This window comes from Trichomycterus rosablanca, chromosome 21 (genome assembly GCF_030014385.1).
Source record: "Trichomycterus rosablanca isolate fTriRos1 chromosome 21, fTriRos1.hap1, whole genome shotgun sequence".
NCBI classification, from domain to species: Eukaryota; Metazoa; Chordata; class Actinopteri; order Siluriformes; family Trichomycteridae; genus Trichomycterus; species Trichomycterus rosablanca.
In genome coordinates this window covers 18,739,689-18,759,916 of record NC_086008.1, presented here as the reverse complement: position 1 = coordinate 18,759,916, position 20,228 = coordinate 18,739,689, and the positions used below count along the sequence as shown (strand labels likewise).

The window sequence follows — 20,228 nt, the reverse complement described above, 5'->3', positions numbered from 1 at the left end:
ATTTACGGCATTTAGCAGAAGCTTTTATCCAAACGCCTTGTAGTCGCGACCAAATACCCAATCTAAGCGACCCTGTAACTACTACCAATGCGCGACAGAACGTAGAATTATTAGCTTTTATTGGCATTTTATCCTGGTCAGGGGCGCAATCCTGGACCGGTTTTCCTTACAATCAATGGGCACAATGCAGTAACATACACCAGACAGAAAGCCAATCCACTGAGGGCTTTAGCACAGCTGGGGATTTGAACCCTGAATCCGGAGTCGTAATTTCATGGAGCGCCAATTTTTAGGGTTGGATGTAACTGATGCCCTCATTTATATAAATTGACAGCATTTAGCTCTACTATTATAATATTACTATATAATACTAGCTAATACTGTTGTCGGAATACCGTTGTCACTTAACACGGTCCGCCGCTGCATCGAGAACTGAAAACTGGAACTCTATCAAGCAAAGAGAAATTGCCGCTTCTAATATACAGTTGTAGCCTTAAAGGTAAAATACTTTGGTTGCTGGTTCAAACCCCACCACTTTCAGATTGCCACTGCTGGGCCCTATTGAATTATATACGTATAATGCAAGCAACTGAGAGTTAAGAGCCTTCATCAGAGGCAAACTTGGCAACAGTGCGAACTGACCTAGCAACCTTCCGATGTCTAGTCCAGTCTCTTATCACAGAGCTACCACATAAACGCAGTAAAACTTCAAAGTCAAACTTCAAAGAAGGTTCACCTGGATTCAGTCAGAAGTTCAGTGAAGTGCTCGAAGAGGGACAGGTGCAGTTCATATGGTGCGTGCAACCAAACCTGTGCCAAAAGAAAAGATATATTCAGGGTAATGCTTTACATCTGAGCTTCAGACTCAACATGACCTTTTTCATCAGGCTTAAATAAACAATGTGGCTAAAACCACACACCCAACCAGTTTAGGTGTCGGCCGGATTCATGGGGAAACACTGGGCGCATGGGAGGAATACCCTGGACAGGGTGCCGATTCGTCTCAGGCTCGACACCTGGGTCAAGACTTCAGCAATCATGTCTGTGTGCATGCTTGGCTGGCCGATAGCACAGCAGAGATTAAAATCCGACTCTGAGCGTCAGGTATTAACATACACTGTATGGCCAAATGTATCTGGACACCTGAACATGAGCTTGTTGGACATCCAATTTAAGAAACACACGGTATTAAAATAGAGTGACCGCTATGCGATCGATCCGGCTATAACAGCAGCCACTCTTCTAAAAAGGCTTCTCACAAGTACGTCTGTGGGAATTTGTGCCCATTCAGCATTTGTGTGGCTGGGCACTGATCAGTCTGTCTATCTATCCATCTGTCCATGTATCTGCCTGCCTGTCTGCCTGTCTATCTATCTGTCTATCTATATATCTATTTATCTGTCTGTCTATCTATCTATCTGTCTGTCTGTCTATCTGTCTGTCTGTCTATCTGTCTGTCTGTCTATTTATCTGTCTATCTATCTGTCTATCTATCTGTCTATCTATCTGTCTGTCTATCTGTCTGTCTATGTCTGTCTGTGTCTGTCTATCTGTATATCTATCGGTCTATCAATATATCTATATATCAATTTATCTGTCTATCTGTATCTATCTATTTGTCTATCTATATATATATATATCTGTCTGTCTGTCTGTCTATTTATCTATCTATCTATCTATCTATCTATCTATCTATCTATCTATCTATCTGTATATCTGTATATCTGTCTATCTATATATCTATATATCTGTCTGTCTGTCTATCTGTCTGTCTGTTGTCTGCCTGTCATCTATCAGTCTGTCTGTCTATCTATCTGTCTGTCTATCTGTCTAATAGATAGATAGACAGCCAGACAATCTGTCTGTCTATCTGTCTGTCTATCTTATCTCTGTCTGTCTGTCTGTCTGTCTGTCTGTCTGTCTGTCTGTCTGTCTGTCTGTCTGTCTGTCTGTCTGTCTGTCTGTCTGTAGGCCAGAATCATGGTGAAACACTGAGAGCAAGGCAGGAATATCTGGACAGGGTGCCAATTCGTCTCAGGGTCAACTGTGAGTCAGACGTTCTTGTTTAACACTCTTCCAAATACCGTAAGAAGTTTTACCAGCATTGTAGAGCACATTACAACCACAAAGGGGGTGGCAGGGGTAGGTGTGGATGGCTGGGGCTCTGTAATAATGGGAATTTGACAAGCTTATGGTCATGTGACCACATACTTTCTGCTAAAAATGGGCTGTGAGTAAATGGTTAATGTAAAGGTAAAGATGTACCTCGAAGTCACAGAGCAGGTCCTGGAAGGCGGTGGAGTTGGGGATGATGGAGGTTTCGTGGCCGCTGTCCACTGTGCCCACTAAGGAGAAGGTCAGGTGCAGGATGTGGCTGTTCAGTAGCGAGCGCTTCTTCTTCAGCAGCATGGCCAGCAGCTACGGACAGACGGATGGATAGTTAGATGGATTCAAAGTGGACCATCAGGATTGAGGGCTTTTCACGCGGCTCACCTGGTAGCCTCTGATTCGCTCCATCTCCTTGCTGGCCAGTGGGTTGCTCTTGACCACGCACACCAGGGCCTTGACGGCCGCGTACAGCCCCTCCACGTCCGACGCCATGGCCACCAAGCCCAGGATGGCGGCGGCCCCGCCCACGTACTGGAGGGTGGTAGCCACCGGGGTGGGGACGAAAGCTCTCACGCCTGCATGATGGACAGTGAGAGATCAATGTTAGGCCCTATGTTGTCCATTCACATACACTGTGTGGCCAAAAGTATTTGGACACCTGACATCCTATTTAAAAGCAATTGGTATTAAAAGAGTAATCGATCCGGCTATAACAGCAGCCACTCTTCTAAGTAGGCTTCTGACAAGTATGTCTGTGGGAATTTGTGCCCACTCAGAATTTGTATGGCTTGGCACCGATGCTGGTCAAGAAAGTCTCAAATGAATTCAGAAATTAGAAGGGGTGTCCCAATACTTTTGTCCATACAGTGTACTCGGTCCTATAGTGTAAGTTCAACATGTTATGTTAAGAGTTCGTTCTTACCCAGGTAGCCGATCACAGCGGCGCCGATGGTCCGGGCGGGGCCGTTCAGATGGCCTGCGGCGTTGTGGATGAGCTTAACCGGGGTGGCGTTCTCGTGAGATGAAACGGACAGCTGTGAAGAGGTGCCAATATTCTATTTTAGACCACATATAAGTTCAGACAACTTGTACTTGCAGCATCAAACATTACAAACCTGGGATTTGAAAGTCTGTCCATTTAAAATTCCATAAAAAAACACATGCATAAAGGAGGTTTTTTTAAATTGACTGGCAACACAAAAGCCTGGCATTTTTTGCCTTTTCCCCTCCCGATCTAGTAATATCTGATTACCCGATTGCATTACGCTTTTCCTCTTAGGCTGCAAACCTCGTCCAAAATTGGACCCCAGTCACTTTTCAACATTAACGAATTACAACACGATTAATATATACAGTGGACATTCTTGTTAAAATGCCAGGGTCTAGACGCTCAGTGTTTTAGGTGCAGCGGTAAAACACGCTAGCACACCAGAGCTGACATCTCTCACTTGTCGATTCGAATCACAGCTCTGCCGCCGGTAGGCTGGGCGCCTACGTGAACAATGATTGGCTCGTTCGCAGGGAAGGTGCCAGAGGGGATTCCTCATAACTGATGCAATTACGACCTCTGCCGGCTGATTGATGCCTGCACAGAGATGGGGGATAATGGGGTCACAGGGTGTGACTCTATGTGCACAAAGCTGATACACATAGCACAAGGGGTCCGATTTCGGCTCAGGTGGCTCTGGCGTGTGGACCAGAATGATCCGCTGTGGCGACCCATAAATATAGGAGCAGCCAGGGGGAGGAATCTACGATCTGTACATTGAAATTGCAAAGATTTGAGGTTCTTTGACCTCTACAGTGCATAATATTATCAAAAGATGATGACATTCAGAGAACCTGTGCATTAATGGCAAGGGAAATGACCACTGACTAGTCAAGACATGGCTACAGAACCAGAATTTTCTATATGGTGGCATCAAGTTCTGGTAGAAACGTTGAGGTTTGGGTTTGACTGCTTGACTCTTGATGGTAAAGTCACCTAAACGGGACGCACTAATCCATCGATCAGCCAGCAGAGGTCATAATTGCGCGAGTAATGAATGTAGGCGCCCAGCCTGCCGGTAGCAGAGCTGAGATTTGATTTCTAACAATTGTCACATCCCGTGATCTCAGCAGTTGTGGGCTAGCATGCTTTACCGCTGCACCACCTGAGCACCCCTGACTCTCTGACACAATACATGAACTAAATTAATAACATATGCAGAATTTAAACTCTATGAATACGGGTTTACCTGTTTAACCTTAGGAATACGGGTTTACCTGTTTAACCTTAGGGATACGGGTTTACCTGTTTAACCTTAGGAATACGGGTTTACCTGTTTAACCTTAGGAATACGGGTTTACCTGTTTAACCTTAGGAATACGGCTTTACCTGTTTAACCTTAGGAATACGGGTTTACCTGTTTAACCTTAGGAATACGGGTTTACCTGTTTAACCTTAGGAATACGGCTTTACCTGTTTAACCTTAGGAATACGGGTTTACCTGTTTAACCTTAGGAATACGGCTTTACCTGTTTAACCTTAGGAATACGGGTTTACCTGTTTAACCTTAGGAATACGGGTTTACCTGTTTAACCTTAGGAATACGGGTTTACCTGTTTAACCTTAGGAATACGGGTTTACCTGTTTAACCTTAGGGATACGGCTTTACCTGTTTAACCTTAGGAATACGGCTTTACCTGTTTAACCTTAGGAATACGGGTTTACCTGTTTAACCGTGGGAATACGGGTTTACCTGTTTAACCTTAGGAATACGGGTTTACCTGTTTAACCTTAGGAATACGGGTTTACCTGTTTAACCTTAGGAATACGGGTTTACCTGTTTAACCTTAGAAATACGGGTTTACCTGTTTAACCTTAGGAATACGGCTTTACCTGTTTAACCTTAGAAATACGGGTTTACCTGTTTAACCTTAGGAATACGGCTTTACCTGTTTAACCTTAGGAATACGGGTTTACCTGTTTAACCTTAGGAATACGGGTTTACCTGTTTAACCTTAGGAATACGGGTTTACCTGTTTAACCTTAGGGATACGGGTTTACCTGTTTAACCTTAGGAATACGGGTTTACCTGTTTAACCTTAGGAATACGGGTTTACCTGTTTAACCTTAGGAATACGGGTTTACCTGTTTAACCTTAGGAATACGGGTTTACCTGTTTAACCTTAGAAATACGGCTTTACCTGTTTAACCTTAGGAATACGGGTTTACCTGTTTAACCTTAGGAATACGGGTTTACCTGTTTAACCTTAGGAATACGGGTTTACCTGTTTAACCTTAGGAATACGGGTTTACCTGTTTAACCTTAGGAATACGGGTTTACCTGTTTAACCTTAGGAATACGGGTTTACCTGTTTAACCGTGGGAATACGGGTTTACCTGTTTGGCGATGGCCTTGCTGTCCAGTTTGTTGTAGGCTTTGCGGATTTTGGCCACGGTGAGGGAGGAGACAGACAGGCCGTACAGGCTGAAGGAGACCTTCTCCTCCGGGACCAGAGATACAGGACAGGGAGCAGGTGCTTCCGTCTTCGAGTCTTTACCTGTAGTCAAGAGAAAACACACAGCATTGGAGGAGAATGGCTGCCTTGTGTATGACACCCAATTAGGGGTGGGTTTATAAAATCGATTTTTCGATTTTAATCGATCTTTATTTGAACGATCCGATATCGATTCATATAAATGCGAGATCGATTTTTTTTAATACGCCCCTTTTTACGGTGCACACGGAAATCTATTACTATTGTTACCCCCTTTAATTTCGCGTGACCAGCCACTGTTTTTTCATGCAACGAGATCTGACCTGCACATCAGTTTAGCATGGCAGAAGCTCAAGTTATGACCACTACACAACTTTTTGCACTGATTTTCGCTCGGCTCTGGATTCGGGAGGAACTCGGTGTTCGCTCTGCGATCAAAACTCAGCTCTCAATCAATGTGAGAAACAGCGAGGGGAAACACAGGGGAGAGGTTGGAAACAGGTGGTGGAGCGCAATATAGTTTCTATCAGAATACATCAGCACACGCGAGATCGTTCTCTACAAAACAAAATATTTATTAACCTCCAACTCACTACAGAACGATCCATGCTGCTCGTGTTGCCAAATCCACTCAGATTCATTTATTTCATCAGCGCACAAACTTTGATTGCTCGCTACTTGTTGATGTGCATGTTTGGACGTGGTATCATTAAACCTTTCATCACTTCTCACGTGTGTTTTCGTGACAAAACGTAGTTTTGGAGACCAGAGAAGCTCGCCTGTGATTCCCCCTGGTGATAGATGGTGTAGTGTAAAACTCCCCATCGCCGATCAGTCGTGTAGTGTGAACATTACAGTGACCACGTGTTAATCAGAGTGTCGTGTAGTGTAAACTTGGCATAAGCTGTACAACAGCCAGGTGTATGTTTACATTACATTTACAATGTTGTAGCATGTCAGACAAATGGAAGAAAACAGTAACATTCATTTTTTATTATTATTTCATTTGTCTGACATGCTACAACATTGTAAATGTAATGTAAACATACACCTGGCTGTTGAATGTTACTGTTTTTCTGTTTTGGATTAATTATTTATGTAAACAAAATACACAAATATTTTTAATAATGAGTGTTCTTTGTACAATTATCACATTCGTTCTCTGAACATCTGTACATATGTAAACAAAACCTGTTAATGTAACTCAAATATGCCTAAATGTGTTGAATCGAAATTGGATCGAGAATCGAATCGAAAATCGAAGATCGAATCGAATCGGGACCTGGTGAATCGGAATCGAATCGATCCAGGAAATTGGTGGCGATACCCAGCCCTACACCCAATATCGCTCAGAATTAAGGCACCCCAGGCAGTAGGCAGCATTTTAAGGTTTCTAAGAATTTAGACATGCCTTCTTGTCTGGAGCGTAGGATGACGTACTTGTCTGTAGATTTGAACATCTGGATTTGGGCGGTTTATCTCATTCTTTATGGAAAATCATCTTACTCTCTGTCAGATCAGATGGTGAGCGTCTCTCACCACAGATGTTCGACGGCGTTCAAGTCTCGGGCGCTCGACGAGACTTTTCTAAATGTGTACTGATGTGTAAAGATGGCAACCCTTTACCGAGCACTTTATTAGGAACACCTATCTGTTACACATGTTTATTGATTACCATATGAATGAACAACGTGGGTGTACAATTACTGTCTGTGGCCTACTTTATACACCTGCACCCCATTAGTCAGTCAAACTGGACCCCGATTATGACCCGGACTACATACAGGTGCAGAAGTTGCAGCAGTGTTGTTGGGATTTTTAAATACATTGATATCAATGCTGGGAAAATATAAAGCCAACAGTGTCATGTGATCAGAAAGCGTCCAATAATAAAAGACTAGAGGAAGATTAACACACTGTGTGTGTGTGTGTGTGTGTGTGTGAATAAAGAAATCAGCTCTGGTGACTGACTGTATACCTACAACAAGTACTAAGATGGTATGACACATTGTGTGTTGCTCTAGTATGAGTGTAGTAGGTGCAGCAGCGTTGTTGGGATTTTTACTGCTGCACCTAATACACTTATACATCCCCACTGCTATGTCATTACCATATTTGGGTCATACAAGTCAGTGGGGGGTCCTATGGGGGTGCTTCATGTTTGAAAAAATGAGGTACAACATGGTAACGTGTACAAGCCAACAAGTAGTGCTCGACAGGTGTTCCTAATAAAGTGCTCAGCGAGGGCGTACTTACACGGCAGGTTGACGGCCTGGAAGCCGCCCACGTAGCTGGGCCCCAGCTCGTAGATGGTGCTCACGCTGGCGGCGGGAAGCACCTCCTCCAGGAAGTGAGTGGGCCCCAGGCGCCACACCAGCGAGGAGAGCTGTCGCTGCGCAGGAGGGGTCCCGACGTAGCCGTACACGGTGCTGACCACCGGGGCGTTGGCGGTCCCGGAGCCGCCCGGCGAGCTGTGCACGTAGTGGAGCTGGAGGAGGAGAGAAGCGTGAGAGAGGGGAAGGAAGGAAGGAAGTGGTTTGAGGTGTCGGTCGGGTATCAGACCGCATGATCAAAGCGAAACCACAGACGTGTTCCTGATGTGTGTGTGTGTGTGTGTGTGTGTGTGTGTGTGTGTGTAACTGTATAGTCTGTCGTGCGACTATTTCAAGCAGTGCGACGTCTAACACGCCCGATCTGACACATCTGTAGTAGCCGACCGCTTCTTTTCACCCGACCGGCCAGCAGAGGTCGCAATTGCATCAGCGATGAAGAATCCCCAGGACCCTCCCACTTTCGGACACAGCCAATCATGTCAAGCTTGGTGAGATCCGAGTTTGTATTCGAGTTGTACTATCGACCGGCCGGGCGCCCACACAGACTCGACTGGCTGTGTCTATGGGGGGAATGGTTGTGCAATTGCGGCCTCTGCTGGACGATAAAAGGTGATCGTGGATAGCAGTGTGAGCGATACTGCATTCTGTGAAACCCCGCCGCTGGCAGGTGAAAAGAAGTGGTTGGTGGCTGGGCGTTTTCAGGAAATATATAGTTTAAAGATCTACATATAGAGCTTTATGTGTATTCTACTGTATATTCTCACAAACATAAGCTCATCATGCACAGTGCTAAATCATGGATGGACTAAAGTATATTAACTCTGGACTCCGGAGCAGGAAAGGTACTAGACAAGTGATCAGAAGGAAGATGGTTCAAGTCCCTGTTGGAACCCTGGGCAAGATCATTAAGCCTCAATTTCTTAAATTATGTTCAGTCATGGGGTGCACAAGTGGCACAGCAGGATAATCCGCTAGCACACCAGCGCCTAGATTCTGAGCTCCCGCGTTCGAATCTCGGCTCTGCTACCGGTCGGCTGGGCGCCATTCACCAGGCACAATTGGCTAGTGACTACAGCAGACGAAATTGGCCTCCAGTCTGCTGGGGCGGAGTTATTAACACTGTTGGTTGCCCAGGGGCTAAAATGGTATGACACAGTGTGTGTTGCTCTGGTATGAGTGTAGTAGGTGCAGCAGCGTTGTTGGGATTTTTAAACACACACCCTGTTAGCACTGGATGTAGATGTACAGTTTGAGACTGTACAGTTTATCTAGTCTTTAATCAGTAGACACGTTCTGGCCTCCAGTCTGCTGGGGCGGAGTTATTAACACTGTCGGTTGCCCAGGGCGTCTGTACTGAAAGGGGAGGAGCACAGAGATCAGGGTGTGGCTCTCCATACGCGCAGCCGACTTCACGTGCAAATCTACTGAAGTACAGGTGAGGGTACGTCGGAGGGAGTGTGTGTCAGGCGAATGGACACCCTCCTTGGACGCCATCAGGGTCCCCAGCAGCGGATTGGCTACGCTAAATTTGGAGTCCTGTTCCAAAATGCTTTTGCTTTGCAATGAGACGTTTAACCAGGAACAGGCGGATGGGATTTCTGGGCATGTACATGTTTCCTCTGGCGGTGAGGCATATATTGGGTTTGTCTGATGAACAAAATCATAGTGGACGTTACACACGAGGACGCCGGACACAAGCAGGACACTGAGCAGGCAGCAATACAGCAAAACTAACAGACTGTTATATTAATATTAATATTAATAAACCGCTAAAGAACTTAATCAAGGTTCAGGGCGCGTCTCACTTTGACGTTGTTGACCAGCTGGCCGTCGATGTACAGTGTGGCCATGCTGTTCTTCAGCATCCCTTTGCTCATGACCAGCACCAGGTGGTGCCACTGGCCCTCGCTGATGAGGTCGGCGCAGCGGAAGCGGGCGCAGCAGGGCAGCAGCTCGTAGAAGGACGACTCCTCGCCGGAATCGTCCACTGCGGAAGAGAGGCACACGGGAAGTGATGTCACACACGTGAAACCCATTCGGAGGAGACGTTGATGAACGTCACCACACAAAGGTTCATATATATACTGATCAGCCGTAACATTAGAACCACCTCCTTGTTTCTACACTCACTGTCCATTTCATCAGCTCCACTTACCATATAGGAGCACTTTGTAGTTCTACTGACTGTAGTCCATCTGTTTCTCTGCATACATTGTTAGCCTGCTTTCATGCTGTTCTTTAATAGTCAGGACCCCCACATGACCACCACAGAGCAGGTATTATTTGGGTGCTGGATGATTCTCAGTGCTGCAGTGACACTGACATGGTGGTGGTGTGTTAGTGTGTGTTGTGCTGGTATGAGTGTCCACTCACTGTCCACTCTATTAGACACTCCTACCTAGTTGGTCCACCTTGTAGATGTAAATTCAGAGACGATCGCTCATCTATTGCTGCTGTTTGAGTCGGTCATCTTGTAGACCTTCATCAGTGGTCACAGGACGCTGCCCACGGGGCGCTGGATTATTCTCAGTCCAGCAGTGACAGTGAGGTGTTTACAAACTCCACCACTCATACCAGCACAACACACACTAACACACCACCACCATGTCAGTGTCACTGCAGTTCTGAGAATGATCCACCACCTAAATAATACCTGCTCTGTGGTGGTCCTGTGGGGGTCCTGACCATTGAAGAACAGCATGAAAGGGGGGTAACAAAGCATGCAGAGAAACAGATGGTAACAGTCAGTAATTGTAGAACTACAAAGTGCTCCTATATGGTATGTGGAGCTGATAAAATGGGCAGTGAGTGTAGAAACAAGGAGGCAGTTTTAATGTTATGGCTGATCGGTGTATATGTATATATTTATTGTGGGTGACCTTGGCAACGTTGATAAATTCTTTCACTGCTAGACACAACAACAGTCATTTTATTTATTTAAACTATTGGTTACCATGACAGCAGACGACAACATTGTACCACAAGATAAAATAAAATTGTTTTAACCACCGAAGGACAGAATGTTAATAAAGAGGTTGTAAGTACGTCCCTCTTAAATGATAGAATAAATGCAAGCTACAATACATAGCACAGCTACCTTAAAGGTTGAATGTAAACCTAGAACATCCAGTGACTGTGCGAGGCTTCATGTTCTGTCTCAAATACGAAAATCCAATAGAATCTGGTCAGGGCTGCAGTGGGTCTGGCCATAAATTGAACACTGGAGGGGGGACCAAATCTACCAGGTTGATATTACATCAGTATATTGGAAGAGAGGGGCATTGGGGGATGTTTTCACCCCAATATATGTTTTGATTTTGGCCTTGGGTAGAGGAAATACTGGGTGCAAGACCGGGGAATTTACTGCACAGGGTGCCAGCCCATCTCATACATAATCGATCACGTCTTGGTAGACGCCCGGCCAGCGTGACAGACCACTGCGCCACCCGAGTGCCACGCTTGTTTTGATTTTTAATACATCTGACTTCACTACACAAGTACCAAAACTTGGTTGGTGACTTGCCGTTGCTCTGCAGCAGCTCTTCTTTGGTGGAGACGATGAGTGACCGGTCCTTGGCTGAAAGCACGATGGATAGGCAGACGAAGTGCTGCTCGGATGCCGTGGCTCTCCTGACCACGGTCAGTAGGCGGACCGGGTGGGTGTGCGGGGGCGTGCTGAAGCGCTCCACGCAGAACCAGGTGGAGTAACTCAGGCCGGACGGAGGAGGGAACAAACGCTCGCCTGCACACAGGGATCAAAACGCATGGATTTAACGTGATGTTTTTGGAAATCAACACATTTTATGTGGAAATAGTAACAGGTAATATAATTTAATATAATATAATAATAAACAAGTAATTTAATATAATAAAAACATAATATAATATAATATAATAATAAACAAGTAATATAATGTAATAAAATAATAATAAGAAACAGGTACTATAAAATAATAATATAATAATAATAATAATAATAATAATAAACAGGTAATATATAATAACAATAAACAGTTAAAATATAATAATAATAATAATAATAATAATAAACAGGTAAAATATAATAATAATAATAAAAATAATAAACAGGTAAAATATAATAATAATAAACAGGTAATATATAATAACAATAAACAGGTAAAATATAATAATAATAAACAGGTAAAATATAATAATAATAAACAGGTAAAATATAATAATAAAAATAATAAACACGTAATATATAATAATAATAAACAGGTCATATATAATAACAATAAACAGGTAAAATATAATAATAAAAAACAGGTAATATATAATAATAGTAATAAACAGGTAATATATAATAATAATAATAATAAAAAACAAGTAATATATAATAATAATAAACAGATAATATAATATAATAATAGAAAAAGGGAATATATAATAATAATAATAATAGACAGGTAATATATCATAATAATAAACAGGTAATATATAATAATAATAAACAGGTAATATAATATTATATAACATAATATAAAAATCATAAATAGGTAACAGTGTAATATAATAACAATAAACAGATAATATAATAATAGAAAAATTGAATATACTATAATGGGGTTATACCTAATTTGATGTAACCGTTAGGTATCATACATTTTTATATTGGCGATCCAGCTTACAGTTTCTACAGGAACACTACACCAATTCCAGAAGATTAAACATAGAAAGGCTTTAAGACTTCACTCAACCTTAGTGATAGCCATCATTTCCAAATGGGGGGTAACATGGGACTGTAATAATCCAAATATTATCGGTACTGCAGACGCATCATGTCTTACTTGTTCATTTTCCTTCAGTGTTCATGACTTCACAACATAAGAAAGATGTGAGATAAAATTAGGACCAATCAGACATCCAATAAAATCAAGATCAGCTCTATTACGGTTAACATGACATCAGTCACAGATCCATTCTAATGATCATGTGACGTGCATCAAAGGCGACAGTAAGCGCCGGCGCTTTCAGATGTAACGGTGCTATGGGGCTCCAGGCCGACCGCAGGAATGAATGAAAACTCCCTGTGAGCGGCAACGATGATGTCATGCTTAAAAATCTGGGTCAGAGGACCTACTGCAGGAGTGTGTCTATAAATACTGAAATCATCCATTTACAATTCGCCGAGAGGAAACGTCGGGAGGGAGAGAGGAAAGGCACTGGAGGGAGAGCAACTGGGAGGCAGCAGAGAGACATAAAAGAGAAGGAGAGAGGCTGAGAATGAAAGCAAGACTGTGACAAAGCTAAGTCATATACAGAGAAGGCTGAAAAAGAGAAGTGATAGGCAGACAGACAGACAAAACGAGAAAGAAAGCAAGACAGAAAGAGACTAAGAAAGACTGTTAGAAACAGACAAAAAGAATGGACAGACAGACAGGAAGGTTGAGAAAGACAGCAAGACAGAAAGATAGTGTTAGAGACTGAGACCGACGTGACAGACACAGACAGAGATAAAGGTAGATAAAAAAGAGAGAAGGGAAGTACATAAAAATAAAAACAGACAGACAGATATACAGAGACAGACAGACTGAAGTCAAAGCAGATAAAAAAGAGAAGGGATATAGATAGACAGACAGACATATGAGTATGTACACAGACAGACAGAGAGAGATTAAGGTATACAGTGGGGCCAAAAAGTATTTAGTCAGCCACTGATTGTGCAGGTTCTCCTACTTAGAAAGATGAGAGAGGTCTGTAATTTTCATCATAGGTACACTTCAACTATGAGAGACAAAATGAGAAAAAAAAAATCCAGGAAATCACATTGTAGGATTTTTAAAGAATTTATTTGTAAATTATGGTGGAAAATAAGTATTTGGTCAATAACAAAAGTTCAACTCAATACTTTGTAACATAACCTTTGTTGGCAATGACAGAGGTCAAACGTTTCCTGTAAGTCTTCACCAGGTTTGCACACACTGTAGCTGGTATTTTGGCCCATTCCTCCATGCAGATCTCCTCTAGAGCAGTGATGTTTTGGGGCTGTCGCTGGGCAACACGGACTCCACACATTTTCTATGGGGTTGAGGTCTGGAGACTGGCTAGGCCACTCCAGGACCTTGAAATGCTTTTTACGGAGCCACTCCTTCGTTGCCCGAGCGGTGTGTTTGGGATCATTGTCATGCTGGAAGACCCAGCCACGTTCCATCTTCAATGCTCTCACTGATGGAAGGAGGTTTTGGCTTAAAATCTCACGATACATGGCCCCGTTCATTCTTCCCTTAACACGGATCAGTCGTCCTGTCCCCTTTGCAGAAAAACAGCCCCAAAGCATGATGTTTCCACCCCCATGCTTCACAGTAGGTATGGTGTAACTCCCCATTCTTCTTCCTCCAAACATGACGAGTTGAGTTTATACCAAAAAGTTCCATTTTGGTTTCATCTGACCACATGATATTCTCCCAATCCTCTTCTGGATCATCCATATGCTCTATAGCAAACTTCAGACGGGCCTGGACATGTACTGGCTTAAAGCAGGGGGACACGCCTGGCACTGCAGGATTTGAGTCCCTCTCGGCGTAGTGTGTATACTGATGGTTAGGGCTGAATTTCCCCTTGCGGTGTTCAGCCTGTCTCAATATCGCGGTATGCGGTTATATCGCCATTTATTATTATTATTTTTTTTAATTACTTAAATTATCTGGATTTTAGAGCTATATAAACAAGCTTTATTGTTAGGCTATGATTCGGTATATTATTGCTTTATAATGACAAAGATGAGACGGCTTTAAGACCAATGAAATGCGTGTTTATTGTTAAATACAGAACAGAGCAGGGATGCGCGTCTTTTCTCTATAAAAAAAAGGTTTAAATAAGCTTCTAGCTTAGGCTAGATATACACTGTGAAACAAAAAAAAAGTGTTTAGGCTAAATATTTTAAATGCACATCTAATCAAAATATGGTAAAAAAATAGAATAAAGAATAAAGTCTGTAAGAGTTTAAACCTGCGTTATCATGCGCGCTAGACGAACCAACATGTTCACCTGATGTGTTTTAGAGAGGATCTGAGTGGGGTAGTGATGTTCCCCTCGGCACTAAAACCCTCTCTGATGGTGCTCGTTGCATTAATACACTGTAGATGTACTGTACCTGCATGCGACTTTAGAGATCAGAGAAAGTCTAGCCTGGTTATCGCGCCACTATTAACCATCTATTTAGTAGATATAATTAATATAACAATATATACTACATTTCAAGTTATTATTCGTTTCAATAAATTTTTATTCAACGAAAAAATGCATTTAAATAATTCCAGCAAGCCAGCAAGAGAGAATCTGCAGGCTGCAATGCCATATTAACCGTCAATTAAGTGTTTTAGTTCGCCAAGGCTGTTTAAATGTCGTCTAAATTACAAGTATATTATTGAGTGTGAACTCAATTTAATCATTAATAAACTTGCCTATAATTCCTGTTGCGATTGTTTACATTTTAAAACACAAAGCCTGACACTCAGCAGCAACGCATGAGAACAGGTTGCGGGAAAATGTCGCTCTTAGCTAATTTTCATTATGAATTTATTTAACATTTATTACGCACGAATGTAAGCGTATAAAACAAGATGGACCCTGCAACAATAAAAAAAAAGAGAAGAAAGAAAGAAAAAACGTGAATATCGCGGTGTTGCGGTTGCTTGGCATGCCCTGCGGTTGGCTGGTCTATACCGCGATATTTCAAAATTGCGGTTAGCGCGACAGCCCTACTGATGGTAGCCTTTGTTACTTTGGTCCCAGCTCTCTGCAGGTCATTCATCAGGTCCCTCCGTGTAGTTCTGGGATTTTTGCTCACGGTTCTCATGATCATTTTGACCCCACGGGATGAGATCTTGACCCCAAGGGAGATTATCAATGGTCTTGTATGTCTTCCATTTTCTTACAATTGCTCCTACAGTTGATTTATTCACACCAACCTGCTTGCCTATTGTAGATTCACTCTTCCCAGCCTGGTGCAGGTCTACAATTTTCTTCCTGGTGTCCTTCGACAGCTCTTTGGTCTTGGCCATGGTTGAGTTTGGAGTCTGACTGTTTGAGGCTGTGGACAGGTGTCTTTTATACAGATAACGATGTCAAACAGGTGCCATTAATACAGGTAACGAGTGGAGGACAGAAGAGCTTCTTAAAGAAGAAGTTACAGGTCTGTGAGAGCCAGAAATCTTGCTTGTTTGTTATTGACCAAATACTTATTTTCCACCATAATTTACAAATAAATTCTTTAAAAATCCTACAATGTGATTTCCTGGATTTTTTTTCTCATTTTGTCTCTCATAGTTGAAGTGTACCTATGATGAAAATTACAGACCTCTCTCATCTTTCTAAGTAGGAGAACCTGCACAATCAGTGGCTGACTAAATACTTTTTGACCCCACTGTATAAATAAAAAAGAAGTGATGTAGGTAGACAGACAGACAGAAAGATATAAACATATATAAATAACAAAGAAGGGATGCAGACAGATGAGTATGTAGACAGACAGAGAGAGAGATAAAGGTATATAAATAAAAAAGAAATGATATACAGTAGGTAGACAGACAGAAAGATATAAATGTATTTAAATAAAGAAGGGATGCAGACAGAAGGATAGATAGATCAACAGACAGACAGGCTAAGATAAAGGTAGATAAATAAATAGAAAGAAGGGATATACATAGGCAGACAGACTGACAAATAGATAAATAAAAAGAGAGGGCTATAGACAGACAGACAGGCAGAAAGACACAGATAAAGGTAGATGAATAAAAAAAAAGGGATATAGACAGAAAGGCTGAAAGACAGATGTACATAATCAGACAGACAGACAGGCAGAGATAAAGGTATATAAATAAAAAAGAAAGAAGATAGTCAGACAAAACAGATATACATAAATAATGGTACATAAATAAAAAGACAGAAGGGATATAATAGACAGACAGACAGACGAGCAGATGGTACAGATAAAAGGAGAGAGTTGGAAACGTGTAGACTCCTTCCTCTGCGCTCTGGTATACACACACTCTCCCACTTTAATTTAATTTCCACTCCTGAGCTCTCAGCTACCTCTTCACTCCAGCAATTACCTACTCAGCTTCCATCACACACACACACACACACGCGCACACACGCGCACACACGCACACACGCACGCACGCACGCACACACACACACACACACACACACACACACACACACACGCCACCTGCAGCTCTACAGAAGGTGAGGCAGAGAATCAGGTGGTCACATGATGCCGAGTCAGTCACTTAAACATCTGGGTATCCAAACCTACCCAAGTATCCGTCTGCTTAATGTGGAACTGAGATAAAGTATTCATTAGGAGTCACCTTTACAACAATCCTTTGGTGTAGGAGTGCTGACCACACCGGGGTGTGTTAGATAAAGTACTGACCTGCTCCCATGCCGCTGACCACAGCCCCGTCGCTCACTCCAGATGTGTTGCCGTTGCTAGATGGTGCGTTGTGAGGGGCCAGACTGGGCAGGAACAAACAGCTGGAGGGGGGAAAAAACCCAAGTCAGAAAGTAGGCGGTGGTCCGTTAACACAGCACAATATATCTGGCGCCCTCCCATTTGTAGCGTCCTCTATTTCTCCCGATTTAGTCATATCCAATACCCCAGCTGCCTTACTGCCAGAATACACTCACTATAATGTTTATATATATTATGTATATTTGTTGTAGAATGTTAAAATATGTATGTTATAAAGTTTATTATCTATATACAGTATATGTATATATAATTAAATGTTTAAATACATATTTGTTATAGAAAGTTTGTAAGTATATATATAACCAAATGTATATGTATATATATACTGTATATATATATATATATATATATATATATATATATATATATATATATATATATATATATATATTTATATATATATATATATATATATATATATTATACGTTTGTACATACATTATATATATATATACTTTTATACATATATATGTTTTAGAATGTTTATATATATATATATATGTATGTGTGTGTGTAAGTACTTTTATACATATATATATATTTTAGAATGTTTATTTATATATATATATATATATATATATGTTGTCAAATGAGTTATAAAATGTATATATATTAGGGCTGTCAAAGTTAACGCGATAATAACGCATTAACGCAATCTCAATTTAACGCGATTAAAAAAAAATAGTGCCGTTAACGCAAATTCTAGTTCATGTTGAGACTTGACTGGTAGAACCAACGTTTTAATGTCGGACTTGCCACCGTTGTTCATTTGCGGTTTGTTAAAATAACATAACTGAGCGTCGTAGGGATGCACTTGCATAATAAAGAAATAAATACACGCTATATTCACAAGTTGTCGGGAGCAAAACACTTTATTAACTTAATCTGTTACGGCACAGAATACCGGAGTCAAGCACGCTAGTCCATGAACTATGGAAGCCCCAAAAGGGTCAAAACACACTCACTTCGTGTAGAAACGTCCACTTTTCACATTTCACTTAAAAATCCTTGTTTTCTATAACATTTACACAGATTTTATTTAATGCGATTAATCGCGATTAACTATATGAAATTCTGAGATTAATTGCGATTAAAAATTTTTTTATCGTTTGACAGCCCTAATATATATATATATATATATATATATATATACTGTATATATATATATTATATATGTCATATTATATATACATATGTCATCAAATGTGTATATATATACATATATATTTCTGTTACAAAATGCATATATATATATATATATATATACAGTGTATCACAAAAGTGAGTACACCCCTCACATTTCTGCAGATATTTAAGTATATCTTTTCATGGGACAACACTGACAAAATGACACTTTGACACAATGAAAAGTAGTCTGTGTGCAGCTTATATAACAGTGTAAATTTATTCTTTCCTCAAAATAACTCAATATACAGCCATTAATGTCTGAACCACCGGCAACAAAAGTGAGTACACCCCTTAGTGAAAGTTCCTGAAGTGTCAATATTTTGTGTGGCCACCATTATTTCCCAGAACTGCCTTAACTCTCCTGGGCATGGAGTTTACCAGAGCTTCACAGGTTGCCACTGGAATGCTTTTCCACTCCTCCATGACGACATCACGGAGCTGGCGGATATTCGAGACTTTGCGCTCCTCCACCTTCCGCTTGAGGATGCCCCAAAGATGTTCTATTGGGTTTAGGTCTGGAGACATGCTTGGCCAGTCCATCACCTTTACCCTCAGCCTCTTCAATAAAGCAGTGGTCGTCTTAGAGGTGTGTTTGGGGTCATTATCATGCTGGAACACTGCCCTGCGACCCAGTTTCCGGAGGGAGGGGATCATGCTCTGCTTCAGTATTTCACAGTACATATTGGAGTTCATGTGTCCCTCAATTAAATGTAACTTCCCAACACCTGCTGCACTCATGCAGCCCCAGACCATGGCATTCCCACCACCATGCTTGACGGTAGGCATGACACACTTATCTTTGTACTCCTCACCTGATTGCCGCCACACATGCTTGAGACCATTTGAACCAAACAAATTAATCTTGGTCTCATCAGACCATAGGACATGGTTCCAGTAATCCATGTCCTTTGTTGACATGTCTTCAGCAAACTGTTTGCGGGCTTTCTTGTGTAGAGACTTCAGAAGAGGCTTCCTTCTGGGGTGACAGCCATGCAGACCAATTTGATGTAGTGTGCGGCGTATGGTCTGAGCACTGACAGGCTGACCCCCCACCTTTTCAATCTCTGCAGCAATGCTGACAGCACTCCTGCGCCTATCTTTCAAAGACAGCAGTTGGATGTGACGCTGAGCACGTGCACTCAGCTTCTTTGGACGACCAACGCGAGGTCTGTTCTGAGTGGACCCTGCTCTTTTAAAACGCTGGATGATCTTGGCCACTGTGCTGCAGCTCAGTTTCAGGGTGTTGGCAATCTTCTTGTAGCCTTGGCCATCTTCATGTAGCGCAACAATTCGTCTTTTAAGATCCTCAGAGAGTTCTTTGCCATGAGGTGCCATGTTGGAACTTTCAGTGACCAGTATGAGAGAGTGTGAGAGCTGTATTACTAAATTGAACACACCTGCTCCCTATGCACACCTGAGACCTAGTAACACTAACAAATCACATGACATTTTGGAGGGAAAATGACAAGCAGTGCTCAATTTGGACATTTAGGGGTGTAGTCTCTTAGGGGTGTACTCACTTTTGTTGCCGGTGGTTTAGACATTAATGGCTGTATATTGAGTTATTTTGAGGAAAGAATAAATTTACACTGTTATATAAGCTGCACACAGACTAC

At 41.9% G+C, this 20,228-nt stretch overlaps 1 protein-coding gene across 4 annotated transcripts in view; it reads right to left on the bottom strand.

Moving 5' to 3' along the window:
- Positions 1-20,228, bottom strand: part of wdfy3 (WD repeat and FYVE domain containing 3) — a 94,328-nt gene that overhangs the window by 40,620 nt on the left and 33,480 nt on the right. For all 4 annotated transcript variants that reach the window (XM_063018042.1, XM_063018040.1, XM_063018041.1 and 1 more), the window contains 9 exons: positions 17,326-17,426; positions 11,449-11,667; positions 9,731-9,912; positions 7,849-8,080; positions 5,495-5,655; positions 3,032-3,143; positions 2,494-2,684; positions 2,266-2,418; positions 737-810 (listed from right to left, as the gene is read on the bottom strand). In XM_063018042.1, coding sequence (XP_062874112.1) covers positions 737-810; positions 2,266-2,418; positions 2,494-2,684; positions 3,032-3,143; positions 5,495-5,655; positions 7,849-8,080; positions 9,731-9,912; positions 11,449-11,667; positions 17,326-17,426 — 1,425 coding nt within the window. The remainder of the gene's footprint in view (positions 1-736; positions 811-2,265; positions 2,419-2,493; positions 2,685-3,031; positions 3,144-5,494; positions 5,656-7,848; positions 8,081-9,730; positions 9,913-11,448; positions 11,668-17,325; positions 17,427-20,228) is intronic.